Source organism: Mytilus californianus, unplaced genomic scaffold, assembly GCF_021869535.1.
Source record: "Mytilus californianus isolate M0D057914Y unplaced genomic scaffold, xbMytCali1.0.p SCAF_10, whole genome shotgun sequence".
NCBI classification, from domain to species: domain Eukaryota; kingdom Metazoa; phylum Mollusca; class Bivalvia; order Mytilida; family Mytilidae; genus Mytilus; species Mytilus californianus.
In genome coordinates this window covers 9557768-9582844 of record NW_026262582.1, presented here as the reverse complement: position 1 = coordinate 9582844, position 25077 = coordinate 9557768, and the positions used below count along the sequence as shown (strand labels likewise).

Genomic DNA, 25077 nt, shown 5'->3' with positions numbered 1-25077 from the left:
GAAGTTCAGTGGTTCCCTTCGATCACTCTGGCTTCCTTTAGCAATAACAACTTGCCCCTACAATATAGAGAATAGTACTAAAAGTGGCGTTACAACACCAACAATCGTTCAATTAATCAAATCATGACTGGCAGCCCAATTCGCTGTATACAGTGTAATCGAAGATTGAAAAGGGTCACATTTGTTTCGACTACGACAATTTACATGCCATGTACTGTAATTTTAGAAATTTTTTCTTGCTTTTATTAATGCAATTTATACAAATAGATAAACTAGTTCGATTATTTATTGCGATTTCTGGAAGCTGCATACAAATAGTGGTATAAAAATTTTAAACACGTTTTTATTTTGTGAAACCTATCCTATTGCAATAATGAAAATTATTTTAATAACTTTGGAGTCAATGGAATTGAAACCCCAAACACAGTATAAATCTAACAAACCTGTCCAATAGATTCTCTCCTCTAAAATGTTAAGTGATTAAGATTTGATATTTTTATATTTCTAGATACCAAGGTACAAAAACTTCAAAGGAACGATAGAAGAAATCAGTGGCGACAAATATTTATGCAGTGGTGAGATATCAATTGTAGACGACCAGACAGTGGAAATCACAGAGCTGCCAATTAGGACATGGACGCAGAACTACAAAGAAGAAGTTTTAGAGGTTATGTTGTATGGCAATGAGAAGACACCACCTTGTATTACGTAAGTTTAAACTTTGAACATCATATACATGTATATGTGTACATCTTTTTAAAGATCGCTTAGGTAATTAGTGTCTTAAATAACCCAAAATAGAGGGGTGCAGCACTCCTCTGGCCGTTTAGTTCTGCCCTATGCATTTTTGTTTTCTGAAAGGAAAATAGATACTTTTCAATGCAAAGAAAATCATTTTAACTCCTGGAAAAAACTTTATAACCCAAAAGTATTAGAAATCCAGCAAAAACACATATTTATCTATTCATTATTATAATTGTTTTTCTATTAACATGAACAAGTTGTCCCTTCTCAAACAAGAAACGGTGCATAATCCCCTTCATCTGGTCACCTCTGCCCTTAAATCCTAGCTACAACACTGGTTATATTGTAGGTTTGAAGAACTACACGTCTCATAATCAGGGGTTAAAACAGAACCTGTATTCACCTTGCCTGAAGATGATAGAATTTATAGACGACGACATTAAAAATACTTTTTTTTAAATGTTAAAAATTTCAATTGGTCCTTTTTTGCAAATGCATGATGATTTATTCTTTATAACAAAATTTTAATTCACATCATACTTTCAGGGATTACAAAGAATACCATACAGATACAACTGTGAAGTTTATAGTGAAAATGACACCGGAGAAACTTGCTCAGGCTGAAGAGACTGGCTTACATAAACTTTTCAAATTACAAAGCACTATTTCTGTCACATCAATGGTAAGTTTAATCTACCATTTTCTACATAAGGAAATACCTGTATCAAGTCGGGAATATGAGTTATTTCCATATTGTGATTTAAGATTAGTGATAAAATTAACATATTTCTGTAGGCAGGGTTGAATAATGTACATAAGAATAAGAGTTGCTTGTTCAATTTCAATTAGCCCCAATGATCTTGTCAGTTCAAATAAGTATAAATCTGATTTGCACACTAAGCGTGTAAATGACATCAAAAATAATGTGTTCAATTAAAAGAGTTTTCTGCTAAGGGCTATTCCAGAAAAAAAATGTATGGGGGGGGGGGGGGGGGGGTTTGGAAGGCAGTTTGTTTCAGCACCCGCCACCTAGACAATTGTAATTGAAAATCATAGTGCATTATAGTGTGAAAAGTTGCTCTGATACCCATCACCCATGTATCATTCATATAAAGTGCCTTCCAACAACCCCCCCCCCCCCCTACATTTTTTTCTGGAATAGCCCTAATGATGAAATGAATCAAGCGCAATGATAAATGGTTGGTTTAGCTTGATAGATTATTCTGTGGATTCATCATTATTCCTGGGATATAAATTTTCATGAATTTCATGGGTAACTGAAACCACAAATTTTTAATATTCAATGAAATACATTTTCTAAAGGCTTGTATACAGAATTTGGCAAATCCACGAAAATTGTTATTCAAGAAAATAAATGAATCCACAGTGAATGATCTCTTGGTGCAATTTTGTTAACTGATTGAATAATAATATTCTTTTTATAGGTCTTGTTTGATCACCTTGGATGTATAAAGAAATACAATAATGTAGAAGAGATCCTCAGAGAATTTTTTGACCTGAGATTAGAATTTTATAAAAAGAGGAAAGCTTATTTGGTAGGCATGCTGGAATCGGAAGCTCTAAAATTGGACAATATTGCCAGGTTTATCTTGGAAAAGATTGATGGAACAATAACCATTGGTAAGAGTTGGAAAAAATGGAAGACAAAATTTTCAAATGTTTAAAATTCCTATTTTTTAGCTCACCTGACCCGAAGGGTCAACTGAGCTTTTCTCATCACTTGGCGTCCGTCGTCCGTCGTCGTTAGCTTTTTACAAAAATCTTCTCCTCTGAAACTACTGGGCCAAATTTAACCAAACTTGGCCACAATCATCATTAGGGTATCTAGTTTAAAAAATGTGTCCGGTGACCCCGCCAACCAACCAAGATGGCCGCCATGGCTAAAAATAGAACATAGGGGTAAAATGTAGATTTTGGCTTATATCTCTAAAACCAAAGCATTTAGAGGAAATCTGACATAGGGTAAAACTGATTATCAGGTCAAGATCTATCTGCCCTGAAATTTTCAGACAAATCTGACAACCTGTTGTTGGGTTGCTGCCCCTGAATTGGTAATTTTAAGGAAATTTTGCAGTTTTTGGTTATTATCTTGAATATTATTATAGATAGAGATAAACTGTAAACAGTAATAATGTTCAGCAAAGTAAGATCTACAAATAAGTTGTCATGACCAAAATTGTCAGTCGACCCCTTTAGGAGTTATTGCCCTTAATAATCAATTTTTAACAATTTTTTGTAAATTTTTGTAATCTTTTACAAAAATCTTCTTCTCTGAAACTACTGATACAAATTTAACCATACTTGGCCATAATCATTATTAGGGTATCTAGTTTAAAAAAATTGTCCGATGACCCCGCCAACCAACCAAGATGGCCGCCATGGCTAAAAATAGAACATAGGGGTAAAATGCAGTTTTTGGTTTATATCTCTGAAACTAAAGCATTTAGAGCAAATCTGACAGGTGGCAAAATTGTTCATCAGATTTAGATTTATCTGCCCTGAAATTTTCAGACAAATCCGACGACCCGTTGTTGGGTTGCTGACCCTGAGTTAGTAATTTTACAAAAATTTTGCAGTTTTTTGTTATTATCTTAGATATCATTATAATATCTAACATGTCTAATATCTAATACTATTAATTATGATTTTAACCTTATTTTACATGATTTCCAAAGCATCAGTAAATACAGGTGAGCGACACAGGCTCTTGAGAGCCTCTAGTTTTTGTGTTCTTAAGGATTTCCCATAGAAAAAAAATGACTTTGCCCTTCCTTCTTTGTATAGGTAGATGTGTTGACCATCCACAATTTTCCTATACCAATTATAACTTATATAGGGTATCAATTAAACTTTACGAAAATCTGTTTGAGTCCTTTATTTCTTCAATCTCAGATAAGGAATAAAAGATAATAAAATGATTTCTGCAACTTTACTTCCTTGATTTTTTACAAATTTACTGAACTGGGTAAGAGCTAAAAAAAACTTAACAGAATTTTTGTTTTTTTTATTAAGATCCACTTTCTAAGTCTTTGCATGTCTTTTTGATTTAAAGTACTGTGGATTCATTGTATTTTCGTGGATACTTGATTTTATGGTTTTTACCAAATTCTACAAATAAGCATATAGAAAACATATACTTCATTGAGCGTTCACCTTTACCCATGAAATCCACCAAAAAATTGGTATCCCATGAATAATAATGAATCCACAATAATCTTTTTAATTTTAACCTGTTTATTTTAGGCCTTATAAACTGAGGTTTTGGTTAAATTTGGTACAGTCTAGTTGTTAAAATCTGCATATATTTCTCTTGTCTTAAAAAGTATTCTCTGTATTGAACCCCCAAAATAATTATACCCCACGCAACGAGTTGCGGAGGGTATAATGTTTTTGACCCGTCCGTCCGTCAGTCCGTCAGTCCTGTTTCTTGTCATCGCAACTCCTCTCAAACCACACAACAGAATTTCACGAAACCTTTTTAGATAATAAGGACATACTATGTAGTTGTGCATATCGACAGGAAATTACGGTTCAATTTTTTTTCTAGGAGTTACGCCCCTTTGAACTTACTTGTTTTAATGTACTACTGCAACAGTTTGTCATCGCAACTCCTCTGAAACCACACAACAGAATTTCATGAAACCTTTTTAGATAATAAGGACATACTATGTAGATGTGCATATCGACAGGAAATTACGGTTCAATTTTTTTTCTAGGAGTTACGCCCCTTTGAACTTATTTGCTTCAATGTACTTCTGCAACAGTTTGTCATCGCAACTCCTCTGAAACCACACAACATAATTTCACGAAACTTTGTAGATAATAAGGACATACTATGTAGATGTGCATATTGACAGGAAATTATGATTCAATTTTTTTTTCTTATACAATTTTTTTTTCTTGCACATATTTTATTTCTCCAATGACAATGTGAGGACGTGGGGTATGTGAGCACGCTCACTAAGGTTCTTTAATTGTTGTAGGTATTTATTCTGTTCACTACAAAAAACCATTTCGAAAAAACTGTTGTTAATTCATATTTGCTGTGACTTGTTTAAGACAAAGTTATTTGAGGTTCTTTAAAGGCACTTGCATATCAGTTTTTATGGGTTGTTGGGCCTAGGATATATTTCAGCCTTAAGTATATGGTAAACAAATTATGGTTGCAAGCAGAAAAATGATTTTTTTTTACTTTTTTTTTTTTAGAAAATAAGGCAAAGAAGTCCTTGATTGAAACATTGATAAGAAAAGGATATGATTCAGACCCAGTCAAAGCATGGAAAGATTCACAAGGAAGATCATCAAAGGTAAGATTTATTTAGAACTTTTTAGTCAAGTAGTCCCGACGGGGAACAGACCCAGTCAAAGCATGGAAAGATTCACAAGGAAGATCATCAAAGGTAAGATTTATTCAGAACTCTTTAGTCAAGTAGTCCTGACAGGGAACAGACCCAGTCAAAGCATGTTAGATTCTCAAGGAAGATCATCAAAGGAAAGATTTCTTTAGAGCTCTATAGTCAAGTAGTCCTGATGGGGAACAGACCCAGTTAAAGCATGGAAAGATTCACAAGGAAGATCATCAAAGGTTAGATTTATTTAGAGCTCTTTAATCAAGTAGTCCTGATGGGGAACAGACCCAGTTAAAGCATGGAAAGATTCACAAGGAAGATCATCAAAGGTTAGATTTATTTAGAGCTCTTTAATCAAGTAGTCCTGATGGGGAACAGACCCAGTTAAAGCATGGAAAGATTCATAATGAAGGTCATCAAAGGTAAGATTTATTTAGAGCTCTTTAGTCAAGTAGTCCTGATGGGGAACAGACCCACTCAAAGCATGGAAAGATTTACAAGGAAGATCATCAAAGGTAAGATTTATTTAGAGCTCTTTAATCAAGTAATCCTGACGAAGAAGATTATATTATAGTATTGGGGGATCACCTTGTCAATTATCTGGTTTCATCTTGGTCGAATTTCTGACCTGAAAAAAAGAAAACATATCTAAGAGTTAAAAAACATATACTAAACACAACTAATAACGGAAATGTGGTTTCAGTTATTTTTGTTGATTGAGGAAAAATTGTATTTCGTTGTTTTTCCAAAGTCTGCAAAGAAGACTATAGAAAATTTGTAATACCTTGAACATTTAAATTTGTGGTTCGCTTTAACCAACGAAAGACACAAAAATCAGAATCCCACGAATGATAAGGAATCCACAAAATATGACTAACATAAAGATTTCAAATTGTAGGCAGAAGATGAGGATATTGATGATGCAGACAGTGATGTTTCAACCACCTCAAGTCATGATTTTAACTACATTCTTGGTATGCCTTTATGGAATCTGACTAAAGAAAAGAAAGATGAACTGCTAAAACAGAGAGATAACAAGGTAAAGGAGTAATCTGTTGCCTTGGAATTCTTTGGTAGTTATTATACCTGCCACTCTAAAGAAGGGGAGAGGGGACTGGTTTACATCTGTCCTTTCTGAAGGAGGGGAGAGGAGACTGGTTTACATCTGTCCTTTCTGAAGGAGGGGGAGAGGGGACTGGTTTACATCTGTCCTTTCTAAAAGAGGGGAAGGGGGACTGGTTTACATCTGTCCTTTCTAAAGGAGGGGAAGGGGGACTGTTTTACATCTGTCCTTTCTGAAGGAGGGGAGAGGGGACTGGTTTACATCTGTCCTTTCTGAAGGAGGGGGAGAGGGGACTGGTTTACATCTGTCCTTTCTAAAAGAGGGGAAGGGGGACTGGTTTACATCTGTCCTTTCCAAAGGAGGGGAAGGGGGACTGGTTTACATCTGTCCTTTCTGAAGGAGGGGAGAGGGGCTGGTTTACATCTGTCCTTTCTAAAGGAGGGGAGGGGGGACTGGTTAACATCTGTCCTTTCTGAAGGAGGGGAGAGGGGGCTGGTTTACATATGTCCTTTCTGAAGGAGGGGAGAGGGACTGGTTTACATCTGTCCTTTCTGAAGGAGGGGAGAGGGGACTGGTTTACATCTGTCCTTTCTGAAGGAGGGGAGAGGGGGCTGGTTTACATATGTCCTTTCTGAAGGAGGGGAGAGGGGCTGGTTTACATCTGTCCTTTCTAAAGGAGGGGAGGGGGGACTGGTTTACATCTGTCCTTTCTGAAGGAGGGGAGAGGGGACTGGTTTACATCTGTCCTTTCTGAAGGAGGGGAGAGGGGCTGGTTTACATCTGTCCTTTCTAAAGGAGGGGAGGGGGGGACTGGTTTACATCTGTCCTTTCTGAAGGAGGGAAGAGCGGACTGGTTTATATCTGTCCTTCAGCATGTCCATGAAATTGTCCTTTTTTTTTTCAGGAATTGAAATTTTTCTCACCAGTATCATGTTTATAGACGAAGGTCGACACTTACATTGGTCCTCTTAATATTCATTTTAGGCATGAGTAGCTTTGGTCAAGTTTTGCATTAAGGTCCATATCTAAGCAACCTATCATAGAGGAAACAATTAACCTCTTTATGGTAAACTTTGTATTCTTAAACTATAAAAAAGACTTCTTCAGGATTTTAATAGGTAATGGGCGAAGGGAGATAAACTGTTATTAATGACTATTTCTTTATTTATTTTGAATTGTCTGTTATTGGGGTAGTTTCTTTTTGGTATAGAAGAATTGTCATTTCTTAAATTTTGAAATTTTATTGCAGAAAGAAGAACTAGAAAAGTTAAAGTTAAAAACAGATAAGAATTTGTGGGAGGATGATCTAGAATTGTTCCTGAAAACACTAGATGTAAGTAAATATACAGCAATGCAAAAAAGATTTCAATGTCTATGGACATCTATTCCTATATTGTTATCATCATTTAGTCTTTCAGTTTACATTCAAGAGCCTATACATGAGAATATATAAACAAGACGTTAGGATTATTGATATACAACGGGGTTGGCAAATGGCCATTGGAATTTTCTAATTTCTGTTCAACACTTCAAAAATAAATGCACAAAAATTTCTGAACAAAAAAGTTTGTCAGCGTTTTTACCAACAGTTTTGTTCCTACAGACTGAAAGAAACTATATATGATTGATGGTACTTACAATAAATTGAATAAAAAATGTTCGACCAAATATAGCTGCATCGTACCGATTAAATTTGATGAAAATGAGAAAAAGTAATAACATAATAAAATTGACAGTACTGTTGATCTGCTATTCTTGTTGCTAATACAGGAAGTAGAGCAGAAAGAAAGAGAAGATGAAGTAATGTCTTCTAACAAAATGGTGAAAGTGAAAGGCAAGGTGAAACCTAGGAAAGTAATGCAGTTACAGACTATGCCTTCACCGATGGGTAGGCGTGTGGTACCGAAAATAGACTCAGCCATCCGTAATAAAGTCCAAGCTGCTGCTGCAAAAAAGATCAGGGACAAGGTAAAAAACTATTATTTTGATATTTAATTAGGGATCATAGATTTATTCTAACGAGGAAGCTCCAAGCATGCTCGGAGGATGCTCAGAGCTTTTTCAGTAGGCTCTTCTCTGCAGTTTATGTGAAAATAATTATCATGATCCATTAAGATGTCAATCAAATCTACACCACTTCTATAATAAGGAAAGTAGAGCATTATAGAGGAAGCTCAATTAACACCTGTGTAAACATCTAATCTATTCAAATACATTTTGCCTGAAATTTTACAAAACTATAGAATAGATTAGAAATTCTTCAACAGTACTGTGTAATGCTTGGAAAGAAATCTCATGTCTCCACAAAAAGTGAAAGCCATTTAACAAAAAATATACAATTATTATATTTTTAAAATAATCATTTCTTTTTTTATAATAAAAAAAAATCTCAAATTTTATAATTAGATGATATGATTTAAAAATAGTTTATATTATATAATATGCTACATAAAAGTTATCAAGACACAAACAACAGTCAGTGGGCGATACTAAACGAGTTATTTTTTTTAGTTACTTATATTAATAGGTATTTTTTGTTTTTTTTTAATTATTTGATATAATCTCAATTGTTATTTTAAATGTCAAAAGTGGACTAAATGTAGTTTTTAAGAATTTTTATATCATTTCATTAAGTGAAATTAAGTATTTATCCAACTTGAGATGAGTATAGAGAGATTACTTTAAAAATAATGACAAAAATATTACTTTTATAAATTATTTTATACATCTTCGAAAAACTAAGCATACTTACAATTATTTAAGGAACATATGTAATTGTTTTTGATAAATATTTCAAATTGTAAATAACTTCAAGTCTTAATTAAATCACAAGGTTCCATCCATTTATATTTGTTCATCTCTAAGATTTTGAAGGAAAATGTTATTTTAATAGCCCAAAGAGACCAATCTATGACCAAGAAGTGTGGCATCAGAAAGGCAATTAGTGTTTCAGGAGGATTTAAATAGTTTTATACTGCATGGGGAAAATAACCAGACGTGAAAATTTGTTAAAGCTTGTAAAACCTGTATGAATGGACACCTATAGAAATAATATTAACAGAAGTTACTTATTCATGATATATAAGTAATATTTGAAACAACCTTGTTTTCAATATAACTTGTATAGGTTATTTTGAAAATTACTAGTTTAAGTAATGCCCTTAACTAAACAATGGTATTTTTTTTATAAAATAGCAAAGTTAGTTTTTTATATAAAATATTTTTGCAATTTTAGGGGACATGACTACTAAAGCTTGTAAACAGAGAAAAAAAAAGGGGATAGAATTTGGTTGGTTAATTCTGGTGATGTCTTCTTTCTTATATGCACTGAAAAATTATGTTGTTTTATTACTATAGTACAGGACAAGAAAAAACTTTACTCATGTCAAGTATTTCTTTATTTAAAACATAGATAAATTCTGCACATATTTTTGGAAAAATACCAATTAAACAAAGACTGATAGGGGGAAACAATTTTATATTAGATTTTCATTCAAGTACAGGTCAGGATAAAACTTCACTTATATAATTATGCTAAGTATTTCTTTATTTAAAATAAAACCAAATCTGCACAATTATAAAAAAAATGACAATTAAAGTGAGACGTACTAGAGGGAAAACAATGGTGGTATTACCTCCTCAACTTTTCTTAGAGTAGCCATAATTTTTTTTATAAAAAACTAACTTTGCTATTTTATAAAAAAAAAAAAAATGTCATTGTTTTAATAGTTAGGGGCATTACTTAAACAAGTAATTTTCAGAATTACTTATACAAGTTACATTGAAAACAAGGTTGTTTCAAATATTACTTATATATCATGAATAAGTAACTTCTGTTAATATTATTTCTATAGGTCTCCATTCATACAGGTTTTACAAGCTTTACCAAATTTTCACATCTGGTTATTTTCCCCATGCAGTATAAAACTATTTAAATCCTCCTGAAACACTAATTGCCTTTCTGATGCCACACTTCTTGGTCATAGATTGGTCTCTTGGGGCTATTAAAATAACATTTTCCTTTAAAATCTTAGATATGAACAAATATAAATGGATGGAACTTTGTGATTTAATTAAGACGAAGTTATTTATAATTTGAAATCTTTATCAAAAAAATTTACATATGTTCCTTAAATAATTGTAAGTATGCTTAGTTTTTCGAAGATGTATAAAATAATTTATAAAAGTAATATTTTTGTCATTATTTTTAAAGTAATCTCTCTATACTCATCTCAAGTTGGATAAATACTTAATTTTACTTAATGAAATGATGACAAAATTCTTAAAAACTACATTTAGTCCACTTTTGACATTTAAAATAACTATTGAGTTTATATCAAATAATTAAAAAAAAACAAAAAATACCTATTAATATATATTAAGTAACTAAAAAAAATAACTTGTTTAGTATCGCCCCCTGACTGTTGTTTGTGTCTTGATAACTTTTATGTAGCATATTATATAATATAAACTATATTTAAATCATATCATCTAATTATAAGATTTGAGAATTTTTTTTATTATAAAAAAAGAAATGATTAATAAATATAATAATTGTATATTTTTTGTAATATGACTTTCACTTTTTTTGTGGAGACTTGAGATTTCTTTCCAAGCATTACACAGTACTGTTGAAGAATTTCTTATCTTTTCTATAATTTGTAAAATGTCATGCAAAATGTATTTGAATAGATCAGTTGTTTACACAGGTGTTAATTGAGCTTCCTCTATAATGCTCTACTTTCCTTATTATAGAAGTGGTGTAGATTTGATTGACATCTTAATGGATCATGATAATTATTTTCACATAAACTGCAGAGAAGAGCCTACTGAAAAAGCTCCGAGCATCCTCGGAGCATGCTCGGAGCTTCCTCGTAAGAATAAATCTATGATCCCTTAGATGTATTTTGTTTATCAGATGTAAAACTACTAATTGGACCCAGTTTGGAAGAACATTTAAGAAAAATAGTACATGTTTCAAAAGATTGTTCCTATGCATAGCTGTAACTTTCAAAATATGTCAATTATTTGGTTAATTTTGGTATGAAATGAAAGATCAAGGACCTCAGATCACTGCTGTACACTTACTAAATGTTTGTTTTTGAATGATATGAAATTGAAAGAGAAGGGCATAATTTGCCTGTTTCTCAGATAAGAAGTACCTGTTTTTGCACTTCTTTACTTCCAGGAACATGTGTGCACTTATTCAATTAAAGGTATGATGAATTTTTCAGCAAAAGTCCTGCTTAATTTTCTTAAAATGACAGCCACTTTATTTAAAGTAAAGCCAAAATGGCTATGAATGGTGGAAGTTGAAGAATTTAGCATAGAAAGCAATAGTGATATGAATGATATGAAACATTTGGGGAAATTGAAGTGTAAACATACTTCATGTTATGCTAGAAAAATACATTGGTTTGTTATTAATATTTGTGATCAGATATTCATAGTGCATCTTTTGTACCAAGGTGAGTGTGCTGTTTCTAAACAAATTGTCTCAATTCCAGATAAAGAAAGAGGGGAAGAACCTTAATGATGAATTTATTAAAAAGGAAGAGATGGAAGAAGAAGAACCAGAACCTATGAGTTTGTTTGATCGACTGAAGAAAAAAGACAAAGACAATAAAGTGCTGGATGAATTGTCAAGTGCAGAAAAAGCTGCTCCCAAGGAAAAGAAAAAAAGAGGTAAATAGAATGCTCTGACCTCTGCAATATATTTATTCCCTTTTCCCAACACCTGTGCGAGAAGATTTATGGTTTGTGCATCTGTTTTGTTTTTGAAAAAGTTACTTCAGCTCAAAGATAACATATTGTCAGTGCATACATCATGAATTGTAATATAGATAAATGGAAAAATTAGGTCACTGTTGTACAATTCAGAAATTTTGAAGTAAAATTTTATTTTGAAAATGAGATTTCATTGTTAGTAAAAATTTTGAAATGGTAGTGACCAGAAATCCACCATCCAAGAGGGAATGAAGATTTGATTGGTGAATTATAACAGAGCATCTTAAGAAGTAACAATTGTTGTTGATATAAGAATTAAACTTTGTTTTTAGTTAAATAAAAGAAACTCAGTTTTCAAACAATTGCCATTTCCTATGCTTTACAGAATTTTTTATTAATGATTAAAGTATTACATTTTGTGGGTTTTTGATAATACCAGAGGGGAAGAATGTTTGTTCTTATTCAGAAATCAATTTATTGTAACACCTTTAAACTACACTCCAATTGCACTTAAAATAAATATCAAAGAGTTTGAAATAAACATAGTACACCATAGGCAGATGTGTAAGAAGAAAACTGATTTGTCCTACATTTACAAGGGTTGATAATTTAACTCATATTTTAAAGGTAAAAATATATCAACTGTCTTGAAAAAGGGGTGGGGGGTAATTGACATCTTCTTGTTTACCGAATATTTATAGATTGGGTATCCTTATTGAGCAATTGTTCACAGCTCAACTTGTTTATAATTTAATACATAGAAATCTTCAATTTCTTGGCGTATTCTGAATATACCAAACTTGAGCTGATTAATAAATATTGTTTCAAAATACTTATAAATGTTTACAATAATAATAATAAATAATAATAAATATTAAATTTAGAGACGGCATAGTATACAAACAAGTACATAACACAAGCTCTAATGAGCTTTTAACCGACATAAATAATTACAATAAACCGTATATCATGTTATTTTAGCGTCTGGTTTTATTTGCAGTTAAGGCCATTGAAGGGTTAGTTAAATTAACACTGTGTTCATTATTCCTGTTTTAGTACCTTGTTTAGTACTTTTGAATAAATAGTGAAATGTTTGCATTAAGGCAATTTCCTGGTACAAAGCCAACCACAAAAATTTCCTGATATACTTTGCAGTGCCGTAAATGTTTCTTCTTTTTTTTTTAAAGCACCAAGGAAGCCAAAAGATCTAGACTCATCTGGATCACCAAAGAAAAAGAAAGGAGGGAAGAAGAGAAACCCATGGTCAGATGATTCCGATGTTTCGGAGGAAGACATATCTGATGATGATATGGATGGTAGCTTCTTAGAAACTGTAAAGCCTGAAAACCGAACGCCTAAAAGAGCTGCTGGTATGATTTAGAAAGTTTTGTCTTTGTTCTTTGACATGGTACAATGAAACAGACATGTAAAGCACATTTATGTTGTTTTTGTTTTGATTGGAAGGCTGTTTAATATGACTATTTATACTTTAATACTCAAGTATTTAATATCTCAAAAAATAAAATTAACAGAGAGACTAAATGGGTTACTTTTTTAAATATAGACCAAAAATTATGAAATTAATAGTCAGAGTTCATATGCATCATATGTTAACATGCATGTATGACAAACAGGTGTCAACTATCATAAACAGTGGTGTAGCCACTAGAAAAATAAATTGTTAGCAGAAGCTTAATGATAATGGTAAAATTCTTGTGGGAAATAAATGTATTGTTGAAATTATTTGTAAGGACATCTATTTTAATGGAATAGGCCTTAAAAAAAGCTACCAATTTGTTATATTTTACTGTCAATGATAGAAAAGTTACATTTTCTAACTTAAGACGAGGAAGAGAAAGTTCTTATTTTGTTTTTAATGCTGTTTTTATTTTTTCAGCTCGTAAAGCACAGACCCACTTCAAATCAGAGTCTGACGATGAAGCAATAAAGTCTGATAGTGGCGATGATGATAACTTTAAACCAACGAATTTAGAAAATGGTGGATATGAGCCAGAGAAGATGTCTGACGATGATATTGGTGCTGATGATGACGATGATGATGACTTCACTGCTAAACCTCCACCGAAGTAGGTTATTAGGATTTAAAGGTCGTAATGACTTCACTGATAAACCTCCACCGAAGTAGGTTATTAAGATTTAAAGGTCATGATGACCTCACTGCTAAACCTCCACCGAAGTAGGTTATAAAGATTTAAATGTCATAATGACCTCACTGCTAAACCACCACCGAAGTAGGTTATAAAGATTTAAAGGTCATGGTGTAATTGTCAAGGATTTGTCATATCATTTGATTCTGTTTTCCTATTTTACCTTTACTTTTTGTTGTCAGAAATCATAATTTTAGAGACAGTTATTTCAAGAGTGGTGGATAATGTTTGTCGTAGGCACTGGCTATTGAAAATGAAAACTTCAATACGTTGAAGGACTTGAACATTGATAAGGCCAAGAACAATCATGTGTTCATGGTTTACTGACCGACACACATAGTATGGCTATGGACTCATGTGTCCATGATCTCCTGACCGACCACATAGTATGGCTATGGCTAGGCCAAGAACAATCATGTGTCCATGATTTCCTGACCGACACACATAGTATGGCTATGGCTAAGCCAAGAACAATCATGTGTCCATGATTTCCTGACTGACACACATAGTATGGCTATGGACTCATGTGTCCATGATTTCCTGACCGACACACATAGTATGGCTATGGCTAAGCCAAGAACAATCATGTGTCCATGATTTCCTGACTGACACACATAGTATGGCTATGGCTAGGCCAAGAACAATCATGTGTCCATGATTTCCTGACCGACCACATAGTACTGCTCTGGCTAGGCCAAGAACAGTCGTGTGTCCATGATTTCCTGACCGACCACATAGTATGGCTATGGCTAGGCCAGGAACAATCATGTGTCCATGATTTCCTGACCGACCACATAGTATGGCTATGGCTAGGCCAAGAACAATCATGTGTCCATGATTTCCTGACTGACCACATAGTATGGCTATGGCTATTAAGTTTTTATGATGATTTCTTCAGATACCTTTCGGCAACAATTTACTTGTTGTAACCACTAAATTATTTAATCAAAATTCATAATAGAATGGACCAAAACCATATTTATTTTGTCCATCGACAAAATTGCAAATGGTGAATCATCAATATAATACTGTAACCAGACTGAAAGCTTCGCAATCTCTCATATTTTTTTAAAAAGCATGATTTGATTTTATCTTTACAGAAAAATCTCCAAACCTAAACCTAAACCTGCCATTTCATCAGATGAAGAAGATCCCTGGGATAAAATGATGGGAACAAAGAAAGATACAGGTAAATAGAGTTTTATTACATGTCTGATTCAAAGTTTTATCTAAGAAGTTCACAATAACAAAATTGTAAAATGTACATTGTCTCATTTTTTACATTTGAAATTCAGTATAAGAATCAAATTAGGGCTTTTTCAGATATAAATGTAAAGGGGGGGGGGGGGGGGGGGGGGGGTTGAAAGCACTTTTTAGCTCATCTGGCCCAGCTTTTCTCATCACTTGGCATCCAGCGTCGTAGTCCGTCGTCCGTCAACTTTTACAAAAATCTTCTGAAACTACTGGGCTAAATTTAACCAAACATGGCCACAATCATCATTAGAGTATCTAGTTTAAAAATGTGTCTGGTGACCCCGCCTGCCAACCAACATGGCTGACATGGCTAAAAATAGAACATAGGGGTAAAATGCAATTTTTGGCTTAATTCTCTGAAACTAAAGCATTTAGAGAAAATCTGACATGGGGTAAAAATGTTGATCAGGTTAAGATCTATCTGCCCTGAAATTTTCAGATGAATCAGACAACCCGTTGTTGGGTTGCTGCCCCTGATTTGGTAATTTTAAGGAAATTTTGCAGTTTTTGGTTATTATCTTGAATATTATTACAGATAGAGATAAACTGTAAACAGCAATAATGTTCAGCAAAGTAAGATCTACAAATAAGTCAAAACATGACCAAAATGGTCAGTTGACCCCTTAAGGAGTTATTGCCTTTATAGTCAATTTTTAACAATTTTTCGTAAATTTTTGTAATCTTTTACAAAAAATCTTCTCCTCTGAAACTACTGAGACAAATTTAACAAAAGTTGGTCACAATCGTCATTAGGGTATTTTGTTTAAAAAGTGTGTCCGATGACCCTGCCTGCCAACCAACATGGCTAAAAATTGAACATAGGGGTAAAATGCAGTTTTTGGCTTATATCTCTGAAACTAAAGCATTTAGAGCAAATTTGGCGATAAGTTAAAATGTTCATCAGGTTAAGATCTATCTGTCCTGAAATTTACAGACGAATCAGACAACCCGTTGTTGGGTTGCTGCCCCTGAATTTGTAATTTTAAGGAAATTTTGCAGTTTTAGGTTATTATCTTGAATATTATTATAGATATATATAAACTGTAACAGCAATAATGTTAGCAAAGTAAGATCTACAAATAAGTCAACATGACCAAAATGGTCAATTGACCCCATAAGGAGTTCTTGCCCTTTAAAGACAATTTTACACAATTTGTTCATCAAGTTTGCTAACATTTAAAAATTTTCTCCTCTGAAACTACTGGGCCAATTACCCTCAACTTTTAACTAAATGTTCCTTAGGGTATCTTGTTTATAAATTATATCCGAAGTTTGTATCCATCGACAAACATGGTCGCCATGGCTAAAAATAGAACATAAGGGTCAAATGCAGTTTTTGGCTTATATCTCAAAAACTAAATCTTTTAGAGCTATTGTGACATGTGGTAAAATTGTTCAGTTGGTCAAGATCTATCAGCTCTGAAATTTTCAGACGAATCGAACAACCCATTCTTGGGTTGCTGCCACCAAATTGGTAGTTTTAACAAAATTTTGCAGTTTTTTTGAATATTATTATAGATATATATAAACTGTAAGCAGCAATAATGTTCAGCAAAGTAAGATCTACAAAAAAGTTAATATGACCAAAATTGTCAATTGACCCCTTAAGGAGTTATTGCCCTTTAAAGACAATTTTACACAATTTGTTCATCAAGTTTGCTAACATTTAAAAATCTTCTCTGAAATGCAGGTGAGCGATTCAGGCTCTTGAGAGCCTCTTGTTTGATTGAAGTGGTCTTGAGCTGATAGTGAATACTTTTAATTTTAGAATCTCAACCAGTAACATTGGACAGCGATAGCGACAACGAATTACAGGTGAACAAGGATCCAGTCAGTAAACCAGCTGCTAAAACGAAAGCTCCTCCTAAGAAGAGAGCCCCTGCTGCAAAAAAAGGTGAGTTCTCCATAGAAATCATGTGATGGGTAAAGATAAGAGCTGTTGAAGGGAAAAAAATCTTTAAAAGCACATGTTCAGAAACTCCAACACCCATAGACATTTTTATCATGTGCTTAATTCTAAAATATTTTTTAGACCTAATGGACCTGTAGAAATGTATGTGTACATTCTTTCAAGACCCCAGATTAGTCAGTGGAGCTCTATAGTTATTATTGTCTGTCTATCCCTCTATCAATCAGCATTTCTATGTTGTACAAAAGTCAAAATTTCCTCAACAGATTTCCAACAAATTTTATGCACTGTAAATACATGTAAAAGGAATGATAAAAAAAAAAAAATCACAAATTTTGTGAAACATATATTTGTGCTTGAATTGCAACCAAAATTGGCATATAAGTTAAAGACTGCAAAATTTTTCAGCCATATAATTGTGTGGAGATTTCGTCGTCGCCATTGATCAAAGACATTTTGTTTCCAGACAAAATCTTGAGTAGAAGTATATGGATCTATATGAAATTTTACCACAAGGTTTCATACCACAAAAGGAAGGTTGAGATTGATTTTGGGGGTTATGACCTCCTCTGCTGCATAGAAATAAGGGGCCAAAAAGATATTGATTTTGGGCCGTGTTTTCAAGTGGGTCTAAATTAGGGTGCAAATGTAAACTTTGATTGATTTCAATATGCTGAATCTAATAATGTACATGTAATTAGATTTTGGATTTTGGGCCCATTTTTCTATTTGGTCCACATCAGGGTCAGAGTAAGGGTAAACTTTTCTTAAAAACTTGGGAAATGATTTCTTGAGTATATTTCATGAAATTTTTGTTTCTTTTTATTCTTTTAAGTTAACTTCAGAACTAAATAGGTCTTTAGGTTTTTAAAATTTTATACCAAAACTGAAGATTTCAAAGAAAATTGATATATAGGTCCAAAGCAAAAACTGGTGTACGACAATAGCAAATTTGCCCCAAAAAATGCTTTTGCTCGGATTTCAATGAAGATTAATATAATAAGCCATTTTATTGTGATTGAGGTGCCACAAATGAAAAAAAAATGGTATAAACTTTCTTTTGTGAGAAAATCTTGCACTTTAGTCAGAATTTTTGTACTTTTCAAAAATATCCTTGTTCTGGTCTAAAGTTAGAGCTTGTGAGCCAAATAGATGTAGGTTTGTGTTCAGTATGTCTGGATAATAAATTGAGCAAATAATTTAATTACGCAATGTGTCATTTTTGTCAAGCCTGCAACTTTTGTCGCAGAAAGCTCGACATAGGGATAGTGATCCGGCGGCAGCGGCGTTAGCTAACTTCTTAAAAGCTTTATATTTTAGAAGGTGGAAGACCTGGATGCTTCATACTTTGTATATGGATGCCTCATGTTAGGAAGTTTCCGTCAGTCACATGTCCAATGTCCTTGACCTCATTTTCATGGTTCAGTGACTACTTGAAAAAAAAGTTAACATTTTTTGTAATGTTAAATTCTCTCTTATTATAAGTAGTAGGATAACTATATTTGGTATGTGCGTATCTTGCAAGGTCCTCATGCCCGTCAGACAGTTTTCACTTGACCTCGACCTCATTTCATGGTTAAGTTTTGGTGGTCAAGTCCATATCTCAGATACTATAAGCAATAGGTCAAGTATATTCAGTGTATGGAAGGACTAAGGTATACATGTCCAACTGGCATGTGTCATCTGACCTTGACCTCATTTTCATGGTTCAGTGGTTATAGTTAAGTTTTTGTGTTTTGGTCTGTTTTTCTTATAATGAATGCAATAGGTCTACTATATTTGGTGTATGGAATGATTGTAAGGTGTACATGTCTAGCTGGCAGGTGTCATTTGCCCTTGACCTCATTTTCATGGTTCAGTGGTCAAAGTTAAGATTTTGAGTTTTGGTCTTTTTTTCTAATACTATATGCAATAGGTCAACTATATTTGGTGTATGGAAATATTTTATTATCTATATGTCAGTCGCGTAGGTTTTATTTGACCTTGACCTCATTTTCACAGTTCATTGCTCAGTGTTAAGTTTTTGTGTTTTGGTCTGTTTTTCTTAAAATATAAGCAATAGGTCAACTATATTTGTTGTATGGTAGAATTGTTAGCTGTACATGCCTGGCTGGCATGGTTCATCTGACCTTGACCTCATTTTCATGGTTCATTGTCAATGTTTAGTTTTCTTGGTTAATGTTAAGTTTATTTGACAGTTGTAATAAAGTTTTATTTTTAGGACTATCAACATAATATCTGTATTATCAATGATTAGTAAAGAAGGCAAGACATTTCAGCATGTGCACTCTTGTTTACAATGCAATAGAAAATGAGCTGTAGGCTTGACATGAGCAATTTGAAGAATCTACTAGATTTTGTCTTATTTTGTGTTTGGCTTTCAACAAAATATGATGTGGTATAATATTTATTCCAAACTGATCCCTGGCGGTTGAAATTGTGGTAAAAACTTAAGTTTTGTAATATTTACAGAGAGCACATCTGGAATTTATTTCTGGTGTCAATATGTATGAAAATTGACATCCCATGAACTTGAATTGCTTTGTATGCATCAGCCTCTGTAATGTTGCTGACATGTCAGTTTTCAATGATTTTTCTGGAACACCCCTTGAACAGGTGTCCAATCCAGCAGATTGTATGCAGTCCTGCCTGTCTTATAGTTTTAATTTTCCACTAGACATTAAACAGTCGTTCATTATTATCATCATCATCATCAATTGGGGCTAGATCAACTCTCCCTGGTGGTTATTTTGTCTGAATAAGTCTAGGGGAAACATTTATTTTTATTGAAGTCTGTTGTTCATATATACATATTAAGGCAAAAAATGATGCTGCATGAAAAATATTTGTACTACATCTATTGCATATCATTTCTTTTCATTGCTTTATTTTCATTGATCCATAGATCCCAAACAGCCATCCATCTCTGATGCTTTCACAAAACCAGCTGTTAAAAAAACTAAGTTGCTGTCATCCAAGGCAGCTAAACCTCTCATGATTGATGATTCTGACGAAGATTTACCTATGCCAGGTGTGGTTCTGCATGACTTAATGTTACATTTTGTTATTACAAAATTTTGATATTTACCATTGTTACTTAAAATTTGGTATGTCAAGTATGACAATCATTATGAGGGGCTTTGTTGTCAGAGTGGTCTAAATAGTTCACTACCCTATCAACACTCAGATTGTAAGTTTGAAATTGCTTTTGGCAGTTGCGATTGACTGGGGTTGGTAGTCTTGCTGTTGAAGGTTGGTGGTTCTCTCTGGGAACTCTTGATTCCTCCACCAATACAAACTGATCTATTGAAATAGTCAAAAGTGTTAAAGTGGTCAATCATTTAGACATAGAGAGACAAATAAATACCATTTCTAAGGCTTAAGTGACAATCATTTAGACATAGAGAGACAAATAAATACCATTTCTAAGGCTTAAGCGACCTGTCTTGATAGCCCTATTCATTAATCAATCAAAATAACATAATTTTAAAAAAGGTTTGTGAATTTAAGTATTTTTGCGATTTCAGGGGCAAAAAATTGGCTCTTAATTTTTTTCAGGGATAGAAATAAGATTTTATTTTAACTGGCCAAGGGGGCTAACTCCTTTCTAAATTAACTTGCCCTTCCAGACTTTTACTGGCCATATAAAATTGATAGATGTAGTAATGTGTTAACTCTGTAATAATTCAATATCAAAAGTAAGATAATGATAAAGAATGGTAATTGTACAACATGGACATGACAATTTAAACATCCTTGACCTTTTCTTCTCTATCAATAACATTACACAACACAAAATACATTCCTAAATTTAAGGAATAACTGTCCAACACATATAGTATTTAGATCTCTGAGGAACTTTGATGCTGATGTTGAAGATAGGTTAGACTTGGCAAATTGTTTTTTAAAATTAAGAATGTGACCACCAGATTTTTTGTAGCATGTTATGAATGTCCCTCTGGTATCTTTTGCCCCTCTTTTATGGAATGCCTATTATAGGTAGAACATCCTGTAATGAACGACCCTGTTGTTTTGTATTGTTTACATATTTCACTATACATTCCACTTTTAGCATTTTTTAACCATTTGAATTCAGTCTCCCACTTAAGTAAATATTTCCCATTTTGACCTTCTTTTTCATAAACTCTTTGGTTTTCAATTCTGAAGTTATTTATTTTGGCCTTAGGAACGTAATTGTTAAGAAATCTTTCCATTTTAGATCATTCTAACTTTAATGTATGGGCTGACATTTTTAATAATCGAATTCTCGTTGCCGATGTGACTTATTATTTGGACCAATCAACATGCGATGAGAACTCATGAAAACGTGACTTGAAAAATTGACAAATCAAAAACATGCATTACGAACTCTCGCAAACGTGACTTTATATTTAGACCAACGGGATCTCAACCAAATCAAATAAGTTATTTATACTTTTATAACACAACTATTTATATAGGCATATCGATTTCAACTTCAATGTCCCTTTGGTATCTTCCACCTCGTTTTAAGAATATTTAAAAGGATGTTCTACTTATAAAAACGTACTTTTAATGAAATTACTACCGAAAATGAAGTAGACTGGCGGGCAGATGACCTAATAAATCAACTGGTCCGTCATGAAATTCAGTGGCCAGGGGCCAGCGGGGACCGCTTATTTTGAATCCTTCTTCTAAGTGGTGTTTGAGTAAACCACAAATTATATCAATATATATAACCCAGTGAATTATAAAGACAACAGTATAAATCTACTGATGGAATGTATATAAAATTGAACAGTTATAAATGATTTGTATCTTTGCAGAGAAAGTTCCTAAAGAGAAAAAGCCAAGGAAGCCAAAGGCACCAAAAAAGAAAAATAGTTCAGATATGGATGATGATGATGATGATGATGATGTGAAGCCCAAGAAAAAGAATGTTGCAAAAAGACCTAAAAAGGCAGCATTCTCTGACTCAGATGCTTCTGAAGATGAGTTTTTGCCTCAAAAGAAACCAGCAGCCAAGGTAAGGGTAACAGAGACTTATGGACAAAGATATTCACTCTATCTTTCTCCCTGTGACAAGTGTATCAAATCAGAAACACTAGCTGTGAAGTCGTTGGAATACTGTTGATTTTAGCTTTAACATTGCTCAGTTTTTTCTTTGTTAACAACAATGAAAGTTTTAAAATTTCTCAATTGATTTATTACTGTGAATTCATTTATTTTTCGTGGATTGAGAAAAACATGCTGTTTTGGTGGATATTTGATTTCGTGGATTTGCCGAAGTCTGCATTCAACCTTATAGTAAATGTGTAATTCATTGAGCATTTAGATTCATGGTTCACATGTACCCACAAAATCCACGAAAATTGGTATCCAACGAATAATAATGAATCCACAGTAACACTGTTTGATAGCAGTTTGAATTGTGTTAAACCTAGTCTAAACATGAAGGATGCAGAATTTTCTCATTTAATAACAGAAGAAGAGGGTCTGGATGTATTTTATAGAATAGAGAAAATAGGCAAAAGGAAAAAAAAAACAATAGAGAAAAACCTGACCAAAAAATATAGAAGAGAGAAAAAGGCTTAATGATTAAAGCATACACAAAGGAAAACCCCTCATTAAGGGCACTGGAGATGATTTTTGTCAGGTCAGAATTCAATTATGATTTTTTTTTTTTTTTTATTTTAACAGAAAAAGAAGACAGACAGTGATGATGATGATGACTTTGGCTTTGATGATGCGGACATAAGTACTGAATATGTACCAAGGGCAACAACTGGCAGATCAAGAAACACTGTTAAATATACATTTTCTGATGAAGATGAAGATTATTGACCCTAAAATTGTTAATTTAATACTGAAAAATACAGGATTTGTTTTTAAAGCATATGAAGTAAACATTACCTGAAGGTGTTATATTCAGCAAAACTTGGGAAAATTTCTGGTGAAACAGGCATTAATTTCAAAAAGGAGTCAAGACAGTTGAAATTTAACACTGAAATACTTTATATTTATGTAATGGTAATATGTAGTTACCACAATGACGAAGGTTACAGTGAAGGTTGAGTGTATTTATTGTATATTTGTATATTGATTTTTTTTTTCCAAATGGAAATTTTTACTAACATCCAACTTTTATTTTCATTGTACTTGTTCCAATTTTTAACAAAAACAAATCTCATTTTTACATTGTTTTGTAATATATTGTTGAAAAAGATCCACATATCTTGTGCTGATCATACAAACGCAAATGGCAAGGTTGTAAATATTCAATCTATCAATAACATTAAATATATAACATTGAACAGCAAGCAAAATGTGCAAGTATTCGTGTATAGGAAATTGTCATTTTTAAGGTTTGAAAATTGCATAATCCAACATGATTTTGTTAGTTTTGAGTCTATTGAATGATAGTGATTACAATTGTTTTGAAAGGGAGCAACATCATTTTATGTCTTCTTTCACTTTTACCCACATTGTTTATCATCTACTTTCACTTTCTTTTCATTATGTATAAATGTGGAATGTGTGTCAGCAATCATTTTGTAACATTGGTGTGTACATTCAAGCCATTAAACATCAAAATAACATTAAAACTGGCTTAAGATCATTTTAGTTGTCTTTTTTTTATACCCAGCTATGATAGTAGGTGGAATTAAAGTCTGAGATTGCTCTTACTTTTAACAGCTTTGGGGTTTGTGGGACATCAGAGAGCAGTACATATAGAAATTAAAGAAATTGTTGACTCAGAGAGGACTGCTAGTGTCTATCGTAAAATTTTAAAAGATCTATTTTCAAGTTGGATAAATCATACATCATTTGATTCCTTATTCAGTTTACTTTTATTTATGTACTTACCCCTGGAACACAAACAAAAACTTGTTTCCCTATAACCCCCAACTTTTGCTTGGCCTTGAATCCAAAGAGGTCTTTAGATTTGCACTTAAATATAAGTTTTCACACTTTTTTTCTATAAATAATGAATTATTTGAATCAGATATTTGGTATACAGTCATATAAGTTAGAGATCAAATTATGTTCTGTTCTAGTTGTGCAAAGTTTTGCCTAATTTGGGGACCTAGAACAGAAAGTTGAAAAACTTTTTAATTTGATGTCTGAATGGATTGATAACATATTTGGTATTTTCTATCACAGGAAATTTGTTTGAGGTTTTGTTCTAGTTCAGCAAATTTTGAAGGAGTTGATTGAAAATGTAAATTACCCCACTTTTTTCTGCAACACCCAAATTGGATATTTAGTATGCATATAAAATCCTTAGAAGTATTAAACCGCTTCTGAGTTTGATTCCTGTTGAGCCATTATCTTGGTAGTTGTGAATATGACTTAATAAATTATTGTTCAGACTTTTCAGATGATGTTAAGGTCAAAACGACCATTTAAAACTAAAGTTCACTTACTTGTGCTTCCTGTTGATTCATTTTCTTGATATTAGTGAATTAAGAACATAGGCAATTGCTTAATTATCAGTTTTCAACATTATCTGTGTTTCCTGAATCAATTTATTAGATATTTAAGTATACAGTCAGTATCATAATGGGTAAAAAAAGAGGGACGAAAGATACCAGAGGGACAGTCAAACTCATAGATCGAAAAACAAACTGACAAAGCCATGGCCAAAAATAAAAAGACAAACAGACAAATAATAGTACAGATGACACAACATAGAAAACCAAAGACTAAGCAACACGAACCCCACCAAAAACTGGGGTGATCTCAGGTGCTCCAGAAGGGGAAGCAGATCCTGCTCCACATGTGGCACCCCTCGTGTTGCTTATGTCATTACAAATCTGGTAAATAGTCTAATTTGGTAAGTCACATTCGTTAAAAGGGAGG

At 33.0% G+C, this 25077-nt stretch overlaps 1 protein-coding gene across 3 annotated transcripts in view; it reads left to right on the top strand.

The window, feature by feature from the left end:
- The window catches only part of LOC127717569 (DNA topoisomerase 2-alpha-like), a 53291-nt gene extending 29460 nt beyond the window's left edge, over window positions 1-23831 (top strand). For 2 of the 3 annotated variants that reach the window (XM_052223257.1, XM_052223258.1), the window contains exons 19-33: window positions 509-708; window positions 1291-1426; window positions 2190-2385; window positions 4972-5072; window positions 6013-6153; window positions 7427-7510; window positions 7948-8145; window positions 11685-11862; window positions 13092-13274; window positions 13802-13991; window positions 15173-15261; window positions 17095-17220; window positions 20141-20266; window positions 22041-22240; window positions 22915-23831. In XM_052223257.1, the coding sequence (XP_052079217.1) occupies window positions 509-708; window positions 1291-1426; window positions 2190-2385; window positions 4972-5072; window positions 6013-6153; window positions 7427-7510; window positions 7948-8145; window positions 11685-11862; window positions 13092-13274; window positions 13802-13991; window positions 15173-15261; window positions 17095-17220; window positions 20141-20266; window positions 22041-22240; window positions 22915-23058 (2292 nt within the window). In that variant the 3' untranslated portion in view covers window positions 23059-23831. The remainder of the gene's footprint in view (window positions 1-508; window positions 709-1290; window positions 1427-2189; window positions 2386-4971; window positions 5073-6012; window positions 6154-7426; window positions 7511-7947; window positions 8146-11684; window positions 11863-13091; window positions 13275-13801; window positions 13992-15172; window positions 15262-17094; window positions 17221-20140; window positions 20267-22040; window positions 22241-22914) is intronic. The other variant, XM_052223259.1, reaches the window with a different exon arrangement.
- The last annotated feature ends 1246 nt before the right edge of the window (window positions 23832-25077 follow it).